The sequence below is a fragment of the Marmota marmota genome, unplaced genomic scaffold (genome assembly GCF_001458135.2).
Source record: "Marmota marmota marmota unplaced genomic scaffold, marMar, whole genome shotgun sequence".
Lineage (NCBI taxonomy): Eukaryota > Metazoa > Chordata > Mammalia > Rodentia > Sciuridae > Marmota > Marmota marmota.
The window spans coordinates 8,749,400-8,767,786 of NW_026000171.1; the positions used below are offsets into that span (position 1 = coordinate 8,749,400).

Genomic DNA, 18,387 nt, shown 5'->3' on the forward strand with positions numbered 1-18,387 from the left:
AAAAAAAAAAAAAAAAAAAAAATTATGAACCATCAATGGATTAACCAACAGATGAGATCAAAGTCCTCATTTCCCAAATGTCCACATCTGAACATGGCTGCACTGGGGACTAAGCCTCTAACACAGGAGCTGAACACCTCCCAAAGGTTGCACCACCTCCCAAAAGTACCATACTGGAGATCATGACTTTAAACACATGGGACTTTGAGGGACATTCAGCTTCCAAACTACAGCACCAGAGGATGTGACAGATGCTGAGGTCACGGGAGACATGAACTCCTAAATAAAGAACTATAAGAAGAAACACATGCTTTGGGGAATCTCCACAGGAAAATTCCCTTCTTTAGAACAGACCATAAACAAGATCCCTCTTCTTTTTCATGCCAAGGAACGTGCTAACCATATGCCAAAGCCAGGCATAACTCATTCCTAGACAGACTCAGGCTTCACAGCCCAGGCTGGGTGTGGGTTTGCGGGTGGGAAGAAGAACAGAGTTAGGAAAGGAGACCAGAGCATGTTATGAAGTGAAATGCCACAGATCTCTCTGCCTCCAGAGAGACTAGTGTATACCACTCACCCATTCCCCATTCCCCACAGGACTTCAGCACATTCCAGACAGAGCGTCACAAGAGATGGTATAATGAATATTTATTAGGATGACTTTAATTAAAAAAAAAAAAAAAAGCCCCAAAGTCTCTGGGCAATAAACTAAAATACAGTCAAAACTAGAATGTGTTAGTTACACACCTTGCTGAAACACAGTGGTTCCTTCAGTGAGAGCGAAGGCTCTGCAGAAACTTCCACATTATTCCCACTGCCTCCCCATTTTTCAGAAGTCCCTACTAAAAGGAGGAGGAAAGTGAGGCACAGAGGTAAAAGGAGCATTCAGAGGTCAGATTGCCAGGAGAGGCACGTGGGAACTGGGCTCAGAAATCTCAATGGTTCCACATGAAATGCTCCCCTGGTACATTACTGTGGCTACTGCTCAGCAGGAAAAATAAGTCACTGTCTTCTTCTCGTTGTTATTGTTTTGTTTTTGTAGTGCTTGAGATGGAACCCAGGGCTCATGCACACTGACTGCACCCCCAGTATACCATGGTTCTTGACCAGTTACATCTCAGCACTGGGGCAGCAGGCAAAGTGGCAAGAGAACCAGGCCATGACTTGACACCCAGTGACCTGACCAGAACCCAGCAAACAGGATTCACCTGTGGCCCAAGCTCCCTCCCTCCTTCCCCCTTGCCTCTGATGAATACCCATCACTACAAAGTCCAGCCTTCCTGGTGGAAAACCAGCTGCACAGCCTCATTCACATCGTTCACAACATGAGATGCCTCCATGAGCCCCGGACTGAAGTTGAAGTCCCGGTGCCCGTGGAATGGAGGCTCCGCTCCTCCGTGGGCAGGCCCCATGGACCCTGGCTTCTGGGGACTGTACACTCCAGTGCACACCAGGATGGAGGCGCAGCTCTGGGTTGCTGAGGGTCGCTGCTTCCACAGGCCACCAGCCACTAGTTCCTCTGCCCTGCCACGCTTCTCCATCTGTAGGTACTGGTGGAACAAGTTGGCACCGTAGACATCAGACATAGGGTTATCTCTGGCAGGGCAGCCAAACCGGAAAAGGAAAAGAGGAGAAAACCCAAGTTCAGTGTCTCAAGGTGGACAACAACTTTGTGGGTACAATGTGACTCAGATACAGGGAAACAAGGGCCATGAGAGCAGAGAAAAAGGGGAGGGAAATTTGTGAAAGGGATGAGGCAGCGATGTGGAGCTTACCCTACAGCATACAGCTTCTGGATGGGGGCAGCCCAGCCCCGCCTCTCCGCCTGCTGCCTGATCAGGTCTTCCGCATACTGGTAAGTGAGGATGCTGGGCTTGCCCATCAGACCCTCGTACCTCAGTTCCTTGCCTGTCACTTTCTGGTAGATGGTTTCCAGGCAAAGTAGAAAGGTACCATGGCCAAACCTGTCCAAGAAGAAGGTTCAGCAGCTCAGTCTTCCAGGCCACCTGCCAGGCCCTATGCAGTACCCACTATACCAACCTTTTACTCCAGGGCCCCGAGGGTGATAGAGAAAGGTTAAAATATTTCTAGCAGGAGCGAACATTAATTGAGCATTCTTCTAGCACTGGGGACATCATCTCACATTTAACACCCGAAAATACCCTTTGGGCTAGATACTATTATCTTCATTTTACCCATGAGGAAACTGAGGCCCAACAAGAGAGAAGGTGCTCATGGTGGCAGAGCTAAAATTACAAGCCAGATGGTCTGACTCCAGAAACCTAAGTTTAAAGTCTGCTTTAGCCAGATGTGGTGGTGCACACCTTTAATCCCAGCAACTTGGGAGGCTGAGACAGGAGGATCACAAGTTCAAGGTCACTGTCAGCAAGCAAGTTAACAAGGCCCTAAGCAACTTAGTAAGACCTTGTCTCAAGATTTAAACTATTTGAAAAAAAAGGGGGCTGGGGATGTGGCTCAGTGGTTAAGCATCCCTGGGTTCAATCCCCAGTACCCAAAAATAAATAAAGTGTGCTTTAGATAAAGTGTGCTTTAGATTTGTGCAGACCCTTTTCTCTTGGTATCAACTTTCAGCTAAGCGTATTGCCACTAGGTATAAAAAGTAAATCCCCTGCCTCCCTTGCAGCTGGATGTAGCCATAAAGCTAAAATAGCATTAAACAGTTCATTTAAACAAAAATGCCAAGCTAAACTTAAGTATCCTTAAAATTGAAGAGGGGGTGTTGTTGTTCTCTTCCTCCTCTACTCCTCCCTGCCGCTTGGAATGCTAATGTGATGGCTGGTATTTGGGCAGCCACTTTGGATTATATAATGAAGGACTTAGGACGGCACAGCAGGGAGACAGAAGATCACTGACAGGATGCAGGTTCTGAACTGCATGACTTATTTCATGTGAGGAGGGAAAAAAAAAAAAAAGTTCTATCTTGTTTAAGATATGTTTTGGGTTTTCATCCAAAACAAAATCCTAACTGATATCATGTTACACATTAATTACATTTCAGTGTCACTTATTTATATAAGGAATTCTGTTTTTAATTTGTAAACCATTGAGTGAAAATTTTATTGCAACTCTGGATAATTTGAATGAAAAATTAATCTTGAATTTGATTCATAAACTGAAATTTGCCCCTTGTTACTGAGTTCACAACTACATAACCAACCCCTGGCTCAAACTAGTGTCAGCACACCCAAACCTTAGGAATAACACTTTAGAGACAATGCCAAACCTCAAGTTACAGATTATACCGTACATCCCTGTATCTTTGGGGCTATGAGTCATGGAATTGAGGCAATCAGGGGCTCTGACCACCCCTGTTGACCAACCACTGGGAGTGAATGGCAGACTGGCCTTGCAGATAAGAGCAGACAAACAGCGCACAGCAGCATCAACTGTTTTTGTATTCAAGCACTTTGTGGGTCAGAAAAAGGGCCACCTGTCAGCCTCAGAAAAGGACAGAGCACATATTAAGGTCATCACGGCTGAGCAGGGAGCGTGGGCTTCCTCAATACCCATGTACCTTATCCACTTTGTCTCCACTGTCTGGTCTCTGTGACCATCAGAAGAACTCTGGCTTCCCTGCCCCTACATCTCAAGGGTAAAAGCAAACAAAGAAGTGAAAGAACCGATGCTATTGGGCAGAGGCAAGGAAGGAGGAGCAGTTAAATAATTTGCACTAATAATACCTCAAAAATTGGTCCTTGTCCCCTAGACAAGGAAACCAGATTATATTGTTCTATTGTGTACATATACAAAAATGTAACAACAAATCCCATCATTATGTACAACTATAATGCACCAATAAAAAATAGGGAAAAAAAAGATTATGAGAGCAGGATAATATGTTCAAAATCATTTCAATACACCATCATGCCCAGTAATCTGCACTTTTAGTTTAATATTTAACATGTGAAGTGATCCTTGAATGTCCTTCCAAAGGCCAAGTTACTATAGCAACTACAGGGCCTGGCTAGGCGGGTTCTGACCACCCAGAGCTTCAGAATGGTGGGTGGCAAAGTGCCCACAGGACTGCTCAGGCAGCAGCTAGCAGTGGGCTGCCAGAGCCAAGACTGAGGGCCCTCAGTCCTCACCTGGGCATCTTGGCTTCAGCCATCCAAAGAAGATCCACGTTGCTGGCCAAGACAGGGAGATGGGGATAGGGGGCTGTTGCCAGTCCAGTTCCAGGGTTCCCATTGCTGAGGAGGACATCCATGATCAGCTGCAGGCTTGTCTCCCAGCGGATTGGCTCTCCAAGGAGGAGCACCCCTTAAAGAGCAAAAGCACAGAGGTGAGGAGGGTAGGGTACTCAATCTGCCCTTTGTGATGGGCAGGTAGGCAGACAGCCTTCAGGAGGCAACAGAGGCCAGCTGGTGCCACCCACTCAAAGCTCTTCACCTCAGTGCACAGACATGGGCAAGGGCAGAGTTCTCTGAACCAGACCTGACCAAGCCACTTACCCATTCACCCTTGGTGAACAAAGCCCAGAACCCAGAAAGGAGCCTCTGCACTTTAACATTCTCTAACTGGTGTCCACTGGTACTTTACAGAAGAGGTTTTTATAAAAGCAATAAATCTCAAGTACACCGTACCCCAAGTGCACTCTGCAGGGAGCTTTCCGTCCCTCAGCTTTCCCTTCTATATGAGCCCCAGCAGGCAAAACAACCTAATGGCCAAGAGCAGGGGACTGGACTAATAGAGCCCTGAACTCGAACCTGACTCTGCAAATTTGCCCATAGGACTATGGCAGTTACTTACTTTCTCTAAGCCTTAGTTTCCTCAGTTACAGAATAGCAACACCTACCTATATTGCTGTTATTAGGATAAAAATGAGATATAGTCAACACCTAACCCAGCACAGGCCAAAACAAGCACTTTGTAAATGTGCTGCTAGGAGCTTCAAGACCAGTGATTCTCAAAGGGGCAGTACCTTCCAGAGGGAGGTGTTTTAGACATTGAAGGATATGGGTGCTAGGGATGTGGCTCAGTGGTAGAGTGCTTGCCTAGCATATGTGAAGCCCTGGGTTCAGCAAAATAAAATTGGAGCATATATTTTGTCACAGTGACATACTTAGCAGATGAAGATAGTCCTACACAATTAAATTGTCCCACGTCCTAATAAATCATGGGCTCAGGAGTAGAGTCCTAATAGCATCCAAATGTCCCACCTGATATTCATGGAAGTGAACAACTTGTTCACAGGTAAAAGAGCCAATTCCATTTTACAAATAATCATAAAGTATTTTCGTACTGTTTTAATAAATACTGCTATTTCCAAAAATATAATTATCGTGTAAAAATACAACTTTATCAAGAGCTATTCTCTACTTTGGAAAATCACCAATGTCAAGGCTGCCCCAATGACACACCTATATATTTCACACCTATCAATACTCTTACATCAGTCTGCATCTGTAGCTAGAACACTCACATGACTCTATGTTTAGTGCAAGCATTTTACTTCTTGGATAATAATATTAATATTGAAATGCATTACAATCTTGTTACTAAAATGTTTTCCTTTTATTTTCCCCTATTACATTTAGGGCTTTATAATAAACTTAACTAATATTTAATATATGTATATGACAGTTAAATTATCTGTGATTTTAATTTCAGGATTCCAAAGGGAATGTTCCAAAATTTTTCCTATACAACGGAAGAACTGAGAAACAGTGGACCAGATTGCCTCTGGGTGCCTCTGCACTCTAACACTCTCTAAGCTTACAATTTTTCAGCATAAAGTGAGTGGCATGAGGAAGGAAAAATTAACAGAAGTCTCAGAGGTAAGGAATGGTAGATCCAGGACCAGAACCCAGGTGCCCTGTTGCCCAATGCCTTCCTGTCACTACAGCAGGCTGAAAGTAAACAGTCACAGTAAAATAGCCTGAGGTCCTGATAGGAGAAAGAAAAAGACCCCACACCCACTTGGGAGGAGGACCTCTTTTACCTTCAATGGCCGGGAAGTCATTCCTCAGAAGGGGCTGCCAAGAGACAAAGAGGCCCATCAACCAACAGTCACTTGCCACTCCTGGAGAATCACACACCAGTCTTTAGGGGTGGGTGAGAGGAATGACACATTGCACACAGATCAGAGGCCTTCCCACAGTGCAGCCCAAGCCAAGGAAAAGCGGCACACGACTAAGGAAGAAGATTCGCAGAAAAAGGAGAAAAGATGACGACCAGGTTGGTCCCAGCACAAGCTGAAGAATACCACAAATGAAGTCAGTGAGGAGGAGGGGTGGTCAGCCATCTTTCCCCAGCTAGAATAGGAAGCAAGACAGGGGCCAGGCAAGACACTCTAGAACCAGGTAGCTAAAGACAAAGGCAGCCCATGGAGAAAAAGGAGCCTTCAGGTCATGGCAGACCATTGTCTTGAGGTCAGTTTGGGAGGCAGGATCTTTCACTTTACCAAGCTCTTGGAGTCCATTCCTTCCACAGACCATTGCTCTGCCACCAAAGAGCTATGTGACCAGGAGTGAGTTACTTCCCTTCTGTGGGACTCAGGCTCTAAGATACTCTGAGATCTGTCCTCACTCTATATTCTGGGTCTCCACAGAATCGGCATGGTTCAAGGAGAAAATTCTCCAAGGGGAGGAAGTGTCTAGAGTGTTAGAAAACTCTGGAAGAAGGACTTATAAATAAATAAATAAAAGTGCTTTTAACTGAATTTCATCTAATTTTGAGAATGGTGTGACTTCAGACATAAATTATGTGATATATATAAAGTTCACATGAGAAAGTGAGTCAAGAGACAGGAAGCCATATTGGAGAGGATCACTGAGAAGCCTGGATCACAAGAGACAGGAAATTATGGGCTCAGGAGTAGAGTACTTGCCTAGCATGCACATGGCCCTGGGTTTAATCCCCAGCACTGCAGGAGTGGAGAGTGAAAAGAAGAAAGAAAGAAATCAAGCCAGTGTTTGAGTATGAGACAAACCCAAAGGCACATGGCTGGATAAGCAGGATTGCCAGTGTTTCATGAGCAATCTGCTCCTCACAAAGACAACTCTGTACCATGTTTCAGGATAAAGGAATAGCAGTTGAGTGATTTAACAGAGGTTAATGATTCTCCCAGCAACACTGGGAAAGCCTATTAGTAAATACAAAACTATTGGTGGAGGAGATGCTAAGGCTAGGAATGGGGATCCCAGCTAATTACAAACAATGCAGAAAGGTCAGGGTTTGGCTCCTTCTGCTTCTCTGGGACACTCTCATCTCTCCAGGGAACTTTAAGGAAGCCAGATGCTACCTCCAAGGAGGCCATAGTGCAGAAGCAGGAACAAACTGCGGTTCTCAGCAGGAAGGCAGTGAGGTCAGTGAGAGAAGCCAACACAGGGAACAGGATAGAACTGAACATTGAGACTCTGGGAGTGTTTCAGAGGGTGAAATGACCCAACCTGTATTCCTTATTACCGTGGTCTTCGGCCGTCGCTCAAGATCCACCATGTCCAGAACTGGGAAGGCCATCCGCAGCTCATCCACAGTAACAACATTCTGGAAGCCCAGTCTGGAGCAAGATCAGGAAAGCAAAGCTGGACAGTTCTAGGGAAGATGCCTTTCAGAATGCATCAGATCACAAGTGAGCAGAACCCAGATCCAGTCTTGATCACACCACACAGGCATTCTTGTCATAAATCCTGCAGGTGCCAGCAGGCAGGCTGTGAGGATACTGGCAAAGTGGTTGGAGGTGAGTAATGCCAGGGCAATCACTCAACAGCCACTGGGCACATTCGAGGTGCCAGGTCACACCCCAGGTGAAAGGGATATAAATCTCTGTCCTCAAGGAGCTTACACATACTCAGAGCCCACACAAACAGCGCTGTAAGAACAGCGCTGCCAGAAATGCTGCATTCAGAGGAGATACAGAGGTCTAGGGAGCCAGGCATAGTCTTAGATAAGCTAAGTCAGCTCCAGCATTATCTCCTTCAAGACCTGCCTCCATCTTCCCATTCTTAGTTCCAACTTAGTCTTAACTGGACATGGTTTCAAGTGACTCTTGAAATCATTTTCCCCAAAATGACAACTTCATCAGGTTATCCCATCAGCAATATTGCCTGCATTAACTCCCCCTCTGCCCCGAGTTTGCTCCCAAGGTTTCCTACCCCAGGTCCCCTCTTCCTGTTCCCTCTTCTTCCTCACCCCATTCCATTCTAACCTCTTACCTATCATAGCTGGGAAATCCTAACTACCTCCTGGGCAAAGCCCTAATGCTCCATGAAGCCACGGTCACTGTCATTCCAGCTGCAGGGACAGTCCCTTCCCTTTGATGCCGTGACACCTAAAAACCCATCCCACTCTTTGCAGCCTTCAGTCATATGCCAACGTGTGTGTGTGTGTGTGTGTATGTGTGTGTGTGTGATGCTGGAACTCAAATGTAAGGCCTTACACAAGCTAGGCAAGTGCTCCACCACTGAGCTACACTTCCAACATGTCATATGCCATTTAAAATATTCCTTTGCTGTTCATGGATGTGTTATTTTTGCCTCAAGTACAAACCCTTTGATTAAGTCACAATCCCAATTTCTTTGCCTTGGTCCCCTTTTCCCTCTAGAGCACATAGCACAGCGTGATACCCAGAAGACCCAGAATAAATGAAGCAGCTGCTTGAGGACAGTAACCACATCCTCTTCTAGCTGAGCATCCAAGGAAGAGAGCCAGGCCATGCTTCCCAAACCTAGTTATAGAATAACCCAGAGAGCTATTTGGTTTTTTAAAGTACATATTCCTGGGCTAGGGATGTAACTCAGTGGTATAGCATTTACCTAACATACTCAAGGCCCTAGGTTCAATCTCCAGGATAAAAGTAAATACACAAATAAAATTCCAGAATCTGACCTTCAACCTAGTGAAGTAAGACTCCTCATCCAGGGGTAAGGCCCAGGACTCTGTAGTTTGAACTTTGCAGAAGATTCTGATTATGTAGACTGCCTTTCAAGAACTGCCAGGCATGAAGACTGACCATACATAGAACTTGTTCTCACTCCCTGAGAGGCTACCATACTGCCTGTGTACCCTGGCATCCTGAACCCAGCACTCCTCACTATCGTTCCCACTTGGCTGAGGGAGGCAAACCCCTCTCCAATTAGAGCAAAAGGATACGCTTGAGCATTCTCCATCACAGGTCCCTGCCCAGACACTAGCATCCGCTTGTCATGGTACTGGGAGAAGAGCTTCATGGGGCTGTGAGAAAGAATGACTTGGTCTGGATCCACCTGTAGGGACAGGAAAGGAGAGCAGAGGAAGACATATAGTTGAGGGAAAATAATGGAGACATAGGTAGCAGATTCTTTTACCTGGGAAGGAAAAAATTGTCCAGGAAATGAAAGGTGGAAAAGCCCTGTTTGGCACCTGACACTTCTAAAACTTACCCAAACAGTCATAAAAGGAATCTGCCTAATTTGGCTTCTGATACACCAGATACAACAAAAAAGTCATCAAATGTGAGGTCTGACCACTCACCAATTCTGTTGGGCTCTACTCCCTGTCACCCCTTTAGATTTCACAATCCCACTCTAGGAAACCACAGGTTTGCTCAGATGCTCTTTGTCACTATCACAAAAATCTACCCTAGACTTTGACTTTTTGTTTTTGGTTCTACTAAAAGACTTTGTGTAGAGGATTGAACCCAGGGTCCTGTACATGCTAGGCAAGCATTCTACCACTGAGTCATGCCCCCAGCCTAAGACTTGGCTTTTTAATATTTAAACTAACCTTTTTTAATATTTAAACTAACCTTTACTGCAGCCTTTATTGAGAACACTTTTGAAACCCTCTCTGAAAACCCCATAAGGGAACCAGTTTTTTTCCTTTACCTCTGTGTTCAATCTCAAGTAGTGTCACCCAACCAATCAGCCACTTTTGTTAGTGCCTTGGTTCCAAAGGATTCCTTCCAAAAACTAAATTCACCATCACCACCACCACCGCCACCATATTTTATTCAATGCTGGGACTTGAACCCAGGGCCTCACACTCGCTAGGCAAGTAGCTATCACTAAGCGACACCCCAGCCCCTGAATTCATCCTCAACACACAAGATTGTGTCCATGTCAGGATGGAGCATGGAATCACTAGTGAGTGAAGACAGAATACTTTTGGAAGCAAATGCTCATTCTACCACTGAGTCCAGTCCACCTCTTATTTCTGAAAAACAAGGGCTGTTACTACACACTCCCTCCTGGCACGTGGAGTTTTAGACAAATGTGATCCTTGCCTTCTAGCAGCTAAAACTGTAAGAGAACCCTGATGCGCCAAAGGGGGGAAAATTGGATACAAAGAGGATAAACTAAAACTGCCAACTACAAAGGCAAGATTTTGGTGCTCATTCACCATGTATGTGGTGTGTATGTATGTAAAGGAGCTAATGAGTCTTTACTCATGAGGCAAGGAAAACTTCAAGTTATTTTCGCATAGGATTGAAAGATTTCCACTCACCCAACTGGCCATTAACTAGGTTTATTGACCCTGTACCCCAACCCAGGGAAAGGGACATAATGCCAGAGTGGGGTTCCATTAGGAACCCATCAGGACCATTAGGAACACAGTCCTTGGCTTCCACGCCTTGGCTGCTACTGCTTTACCTTGCACCCCAGCAGGGCAGACAGCTCCTGGGCTTTGCTATGTTGTAAGATGTTCCCAGCATTTGTGACAAAAACCACAGGCACCCGCAGCTGCCCCTGGGAGTTCACCAGCCTGCGGAACGCTTCTAGAGCAGCAGGGATCACTCTATGACCCCGCACCAGCACTCCATCGATGTCCAATAGGAACCCAAAAGTGGGTGGGCTCTGCAGAGAAAAGAAAGGAGAATTATCACCACAGGAGTCAAGAAGCAGAAGGGGAGGAAGGAAAAAGAAACAACCCTTACAGAGAGGCTCAATGTCATCCCAGGTCAGTCACTCAGAGCCCTTGAACAACTACATCACAAGGAAAAAAAAAAAACTACAACACAAAGAAAAAAAAAATTTTTTTTTCTATTTCAAACCCAGAGCCTTGTGCATGTTAAACAAGCACTCTACAACTGACCTATGCCAGGCATGGGATTTCTGATTAGCTAAATCTAATTATAACAATCATTCCTTTTTTTTGTGGCTTTTTTTTAAGCACATAAATATTTTAATTACTTTTTGCAGCAAGTGAAGTGGCATACACTTGTAATCCCAGCAACACTGGAGGTTGAAGCAGGAGGATCTCAGTTCAAGACCAGTTTGGATAACTTAGCAAGACTAATTTCAAAATAAAAAATAAAAGAGCCAGGTGCAGTGGTACATGCCTATAATTTCAGTGGCTCAGGTGGCTGAGACACAGGATCCCAAGCTCAAGGTCAACCTCAGCAATTTAGGGAGGCCCTAATCAACTCAAAATAAAATAAAAATAAATCATCTCAAAATAAAAAAATTAAAAAAGGGCTGGAGGGGCTGGGGTTGTGGCTCAGTGGTAGAGCGCTCGCCTAGTATGTGCAAGGCCCTGGGTTCGATCCTCAGCGCCACGTGAAAATGGATAAATACAATAAAGGTATTGTGCCCAACTACAACTAAAAAAATAAATCTTTTAAAAAAAAAAAAAAAGGGCTGGAGATGCAGCTCAGTGGTAAATTGCCCCTGGGTTAAATCCCCAAGATCCAATATATTTACTTACCTAAGTAAAACAAATAAAAGAATACAATGGCTGGGAATGTAGTTCAGTGGTAGAGTCCTCCTAGGTTCTATCCCCAATATTGAAAAAAAAAATTTCTGCATAATTAATATAAAACAACTTTTAAATTAGAAAATAGAGGAATTCAAAGAAAATATAATTCTAGCACTTTAACGTAACCAATTCATACATTTCTAGGGAGCAGTGGCTGAGCAACTGAGGCAAGATTTCAAGTGCAGGGCCAGCCTTGGCAACTCAGCAAGACCCTGTGTCAAAATAAAATAAAAATTAAAAAAAAAAATGTCTGGGGGGCATAGGTCAGTGGTAAAGCAGCCCTTGGTTAAATCCCAGTATCACAAAAAATAAAACAAAACAAAACACCATATCCCTGTCTTTTTTTTTGTCCTTTTCTTTTTCTTTCCTTTTTTTTTTTTTTTTGGCACTGGGGATTGAACTCAGGGGCACAACCACTAAGTCACATCCCCAGCCTATTTTGTATTTTATTTAGAAACAGGGTCTCACTGAGTTGCTTAGCACCTCCTCATTGCTGAAGCTGGCTTTGAATTTGCGATCCTTCTGCCTCAACCTCGAGTCGCTGGGATTACAGGCATGCATCACCATGCCCAGATTGTCCCTTACTTATTGTCAGTCCTATAGCTAGAGACATAAATTGCAATTATATATGTGTAACTTTGCATCTTGTTCTTTTTGCTTAATATATTATAAATATTTTTACTAGTTATAACAGCCTTCATAAGCATCATTTAAAATTTTATTTTATCAGAAATTTTTTATCACATACAAAGTTAAACAAATGAAACAACTCAATGGATACAGACAATACAGAAATGCTGTAAAAGTTTATTGTCTCCTTCTTCTACCTGGTTCTCTTCCCTCTCTTGTGTATCTTTCAGAGACCATCTATGGATTACATAGCACATACATCTTTTACACGTTAGCTACATATACCCATGCATGTGTACTTGTGCATGCCTAGACACAAATGAAATCACACTGCACTTTGTTTTCCATCTTACTTTTCTTTCCTTTTTTCTCTGCCTCACCCTCCTGAGCCACTGAGATTCCAGGGGTACACCACCATGCCCAGCTCCCCTTTTTCCATTTTGAGACAGGGTCTCACTAAATTGGTCTCACTAAATTGGCAAGGCATTACAGGTGTGTGCCACCATATCCTGCTCATCTTGCCTTTTTTAAGCTGGTATCTCTTAGCTATCTTTCCATATCAGTACACTTAACTCTACTTTCTAGACATCATTTCTAGCTACATAACATCTGAGTGAATAACCCACTAACATTATATCCACCCCCCACCAATCATTTTTCCCCCAGTGCTGGGGATGGAACCCAAGGCCTTGCTCATGCCAGGCAAGTACTTTACTACTAAGCTACACCCAAGCCCAAGCCCAAGCCCTTTTTAGGATACATTCTTTTTTTTTTTTTGTACCAGGAATTGAACCCAAGGTCACTTAACCCCAGCTCTATTTATTTTTCAGACAGGATCTCACTAAGTTGCTAATGGTCTCACTACTTGCTGAAACTGGCTTTGAACCTATGATCCCCCTGCCTCAGCCTCCAGAGTTGCTGGGATCACAGGCGTGTGCTACTGCGCCTAGCTAGGGTAAATCTTTAAAGCAGGAGTAATAAATTGAAGAGTACAAACACTGTAATTATGTAACACCTACTGACAAACTGTTCTCCAAAAACACTTATCAACTTACATGGCCACTGACAACACACTTCATCCTTACAATATCGATTTTCACGTGTATCAGTTAATGATGACATTTTTTATTCTAAATATAAAAAAAAAAATAGTTCCTCATCTCCATCTGCATTTTCTGGACTCATGAGGTTGAATATTTTCTTTTTTGAAAATGCATTCCATTTCTTATTTTATAAAATGCCTACTAACACATGGATGTTTTCAATTGTCTAAAATGTCTAACCTATCTGCTACTTTTCTTTTGTTGCTGTCAGCTATGTCATGCCATTCTACAGCATGCATGTACTCTATGTACAGGACTCAGTCTGTGAAAAGCAACTAAAATCACAGATATCTAGTCTTCTAGTCCCGATTTCCCAGCTGGAGTGACAGAACAAATGAGTCTAGAAAACAAACCAATAAAACTGCAGCATTTTGGAGCTGGGGTTGTGGCTCAGAGGTAGAGCACTCGCCTACCATGCGTGAGGCACTAGGTTCAATCCTCAGCACCACATAAAAAATAAAATAAAGATATTGTGTCTATATATAACTAAAAAATGAATATTTTAAAAAAACTGCAGCATTTTGCAAATGCAAATAAGCTTTAAGTTCTGAGTAAATAAGAATTAAACACAGGTAGTTTCTTAGATGGTAATACTGAAGTAGGCAATGAGAGAGTTAAATAAATGCATGCATATAACAAAACTCTCCTAGAGCCTGAACTCCAAGCCCCATGGACACCAGATTAGATATGCAAGAGAGGAGCATAGACAAGGTCCCTACCTACAGTTCAGTGGATAAAATGCTGAGACAAGGAACCACAGAACAGTCAACCCTGAATGTTACTTTAAGAGATGAGGGGAAGGGGCGGGGGATGTGGCTCAAGCGCCTGGCATGCGTGCACCCGGGTTCGATCCTCAGCACCACATACAAACAAAGATGTTGTGTCCGCCGAAAACTAAAAAGTAAATATTAAAATTCTCAAAAAAAATAAAATTACTTAAAAAAAAAAAGAGAGAGAGATGAGGGGAGGGGCTGGGGTTGTGGCTCAGCTGTAGGGTGCTTGCCTAGCATGTGTGAGGCCCTGGGTTCAATCCTCAGCACCAGATATAAATAAATAAAATATTGTGCCCAACTACAACAAAATAGATGAGAGGAGCCAGGCATTGTGGCGCATGCTTGTAATCCCAGTGGCTCAGGAGGCTGAAGCAGGAGGATCACGAATTCAAAGCCAGCCTCAGGCCAGGCCCTAAGCAACACAATAAGACCCTGTCTCTCTAAATAAAATACAAAAAAGGGGTGGGGATGTGGCTCAGTGGTTAAGCACTCCTGGGTTCAATCACTAGTACAAAAAAAAAAAAAAGAGAGAGAGAGAGAGAGAGAAGGGATGATGTTAGGTTAAAGGAAGCCTGCNAAGTACCCTGGGTTCAATCCCCAGTACCAAAAAATGGAGAGCCTGCTCCAGGGGTACCTAACCAATAGGAGCTGGAAGGATTGGCCATCACAGGTCTCCTAGGCCAATTTAAGAACTCTAAAACAGGAAAGTGACGTCATCAGACCTATGTTGTAGAAAAATTTTGGTTGCAGAGAAAACGGGTTGAATGGACTAGAGGGAATGCAGTGGGTGGAGGCCAGTCGGGATCAACTGCAATCTAAGACAGATGGTGGCTTTAAATGGAAAGAACAGGCAGATCCTGCATAGGACTTAGAGCAGCCACTTGTTAGCCATTCAGATGCAGGGCCACAGGGAGGAGCGCAGGAACCCCAATGCCTTTTTTTGGCGGGGGTGTGGGGGGGTGGGGGGGTGCGTTAAGAACCTGGAAGAATGGATACTAATCTGCTGATGCTGATGTCTCATTGAAATCAAGGAGAAGCAGGGAAGTTGGAAGAAAACAAAAGATACTTCTACTCTGGACTTGTGGGACAGGTGTGAAAATATCAGCACTGGAAAGAATGTCCTGGAGATGCAAATGGGGACAGTCTCTGCTCTCAGGGAACTAGGAAGAAAAATGTCATTTAAAGACAGACCATGTAAATGCTGCCAGCAAAAGACTGAGGAGCAGCAGGCAGGGTGAGAGGAAAATCAAGAGGATTTGAGGTCAAGAAGGTCTAAGGACACATTTCTGGGTCAAGTAAAATAGGAAGAGGAGTAACTGCAAAGTAATGATCCTGTCCCCCTCCCACTGAGCGGGTGACACCTAGAGGAGCCGCCTTTAGCTCCTCTATGCTAGCACATGAAGAACCTCCCAGACTTGGACAAGGACAGCTCCAACACCAAGCTGGAGGCAGGGACACTAAAAAACAGGAGGTAGTAACTCAAATTAATGGCACCTGTGACACCAGAAAACAGCTGCCAGAGAGAAATGAAGACCCTTGTGCCATGCAACAAATGCCTAAACAGTACCCAAAGTCTCAAAGACTGATCTTATTTGTGCTCCAGCCCAGGAGACTTACAGTAGGAGACACCAAACCAGACACACAACAATGGCAGTTTTATTCATTCACTGTACCATCACTTTTTGGGGGATGGGAGACAGATGTGGGACGGGTACTGGGGACTAAACCCAGGGGCTATTTACCACTGAGCTACAACCCCAGCTCTTTAAATTTTTTATTTTTAGTTTGAGACAGGGTCTTGCTACATTTCTAGAGCTGGCCTTGAACTCATGATCCTCCTCCCTCAGCCTCCTGAGTTGCTGGGATTATAGACATGCACCACCATGCCCAACTATGTGTACCATCACTTTAAGGAAGTGTCATTATCTCCAAATGGCATTTCCTAGCAAAATGTGCTTAGGGTATACAGGGTGCTTAATATGTAGTCACTGAAGAATCTGACTAGACGAACAAAAATCAATTTCAGGGCTGGGGACGAAGCTCAGCTAGCAGAGCCTACTATGTGTGAGTCCCTAAGATCAATCCCCAGCATTAAAAAAAAAAAAAAAACAACTTCAGCAAGAATGAGACAAGGATCACCCTGTTCATAAGTGTGGATTCAGGATTCCACTTCAAAATGAAGTAGCAGCTAAATCACGACTCTGTGCACTGATCAAGGGTAGCACCTAAGAGCACGCAAGGGGTTCAAGGAGGTTTCTTTTTGTCCGGAAAATGCTGCTTCCCTTATCTCCTGCCATCCCCAGCTATGCATTCCAGGTCTTCTCTACACTCAGTATATATTCACACACCCAACAGCCCTCAGGCTCCCTGCAATCTGACAAATTTTACCAAAATGGGATCCTAACTTGGGGCCAGTGAATAGATTTCAAGGTAAACCCCCTTAAAACTCTATGTGCATACTTTTTCTGGGAAAAGGAACCATTGTTCTTTTCAGACAATGGAAATCCTTACTACTACAACTACTTTTCTTATCCTTCTCAAAGAGAATCACTACATGGGTCTGAACAAAGGGGGGATCTGGTCTGCCCTTCTACCACCCCTGGATATAGTGCTTATACCCTAGAAGGTACCCAAGAAAGGTTGACTGCATGTTGAATGACCCAAAGGACGAAAGACTAGAGAGAACTAAGACAGACTTTTCCCATTAGGTTCTTCCTGATCACCCTATCCCTTCCAGAGGGAAGAGTTAGTGACTCAGACATAGTGGGGCAGGCCTATAATCCCAGCCATTCAGAAAAATAAGGTAGGAGGACTGCAAATTTGACGTCAGTCTTGGCAAATTAGCAAGTTCCTGAATGAAAAAAAAAAAAAAAGAGCTGGGGTTGAGATGTTGAGATGTAGCTCAGTGGTAGAGCACCCCTGGGTTCAATCCCCAGTGCCGNAAAAAAAAAAAAAAAAAAAAAAAAAAAAATCCAACAACAACAAAAAAACAAACCACTGCATGGTAAGTACTATTCCCATTACATAGACACTTACTGACACCTCCTGATGATACTTAGAACACCAAGTAATTTGCCTTAAGCTAAATAGTTAATAAACAGTGCAGGAAGGATTCCTTCCCCACCCCACAACCCCAATATGGGGATTGAATCTAGGGGTACTTGACCAATGAATTACATCACCAGCTCTTTTTAATTAATTAATTAATTTATTTTTAAGGCAGGTCTCACCAAATGGCTGGGGCTGGCCTTGAACTTAGGATCCTCCTGCCTCAATCTCCCAGAGTCACTGGGATACAAGTGTGCACCACTACACTGCCCAGCAGGATTGATTCTAAAGCTAATACTCATAAATTCGATGCTATGCTACATCCCTTTCTTCCCTTTGTTTACTTTTACCAACAAAGTCACTTGGAGATATCTCAGGACCTGCAAAGATGCTAGATCCAATACAATTAACTATAAATTATGGGAAGATCTCCTTATATTTTTATCATTATGATTTACAAAGTCCTTTTATCAACACATTCCATACTTCTAGCTTGGCTACTTCTAGCTCTGTGACCTTGTCTAAGTAAAATAACAATGGTAACATTGTTAAGAGCTTGGACTCTAGCACCACACTACCTGATTTTTCAGATACTGCCACTTACCAGCTGTGTGCCCTTGGGCAAGTTGCTTAACCTCTCTGTGTCTCAGTTTCTCCATCTGTAAAATGGGAATAACAATAGCTTACCTTACAGAGTTGTTACAAAGATTATATGAATTTAATAACTGTTAGGTACTTAGAATGATGCCTGGCAAAAAAGTAAGCACTATGTGTTTGGGGGATTTTGTTTTGTTTTTTTGTGGTGGTGGAGATCAAACCCAGGGCTTTGCTCACACTAGGCAAATGTGCTACAGTACATCCCAAGCCCTATGTGTTTTAAATGATTTTAAAACATAAAAAGATGCTGGCATAGTGGTCCACACCCATAATTCTAGCAACTCAGGAGGCTGAGGCAGGAAGATCATAAGTTTGAGGCCAGCCTCGACAATTTAGCTAGGTCCTAGGTAATTTAGTGAAATCCTGCCTCAATATAAAAAAATAAAAAGGGCTGGGGATGTATCTCAGCAGTAAAATGTCCCTGGGCTCAATCCCCAGTACCAAAAAAAAAAAAAAAAAAAAAAAAAAAAAAAAAAAAA

General features: G+C 43.7%; 1 protein-coding gene across 2 annotated transcripts; it reads right to left on the reverse strand.

The window, feature by feature from the left end:
• Window positions 1-840: 840 nt before the first annotated feature.
• Hdhd5 (haloacid dehalogenase like hydrolase domain containing 5) lies at window positions 841-18,007 on the reverse strand. 2 transcript variants are annotated; one of them, XM_048787716.1, is made up of 8 exons: window positions 17,856-18,007; window positions 10,593-10,796; window positions 9,115-9,227; window positions 7,413-7,522; window positions 5,963-6,043; window positions 4,107-4,281; window positions 1,776-1,964; window positions 841-1,596 (listed from the first exon to the last, which is right to left on the reverse strand). In XM_048787716.1, exons 3-8 carry the CDS (start codon window positions 9,189-9,191, stop codon window positions 1,263-1,265), a joined length of 966 nt encoding a protein of 321 aa, XP_048643673.1. In that variant the 5' UTR covers window positions 9,192-9,227; window positions 10,593-10,796; window positions 17,856-18,007; the 3' UTR covers window positions 841-1,262. The 2 variants fall into 2 exon arrangements, with proteins under 2 accessions (XP_048643673.1, XP_015356112.2); XM_015500626.2 differs by having other exon boundaries at window positions 5,963-5,996; window positions 7,429-7,522; window positions 17,856-18,005.
• Between the last annotated feature and the right edge of the window lie 380 nt (window positions 18,008-18,387).

Coding starts and splice junctions, on each gene's coding strand:
- Hdhd5 (XM_048787716.1), bottom strand. CDS start 9,191: ATGAAGCTCTTCTCCCAGTACCATGACAAGCGGATGCTAGTGTCTGGG. Junction 4,282..5,962: donor TGACTTCCCGGCCATTGAAG/GTAAAAGAGGTC, acceptor TTGCTCTTTAAG/GGGTGCTCCTCCTTGGAGAG. Junction 1,597..1,775: donor CAGAAGCTGTATGCTGTAGG/GTAAGCTCCACA, acceptor CTGCCCTGCCAG/AGATAACCCTATGTCTGATG.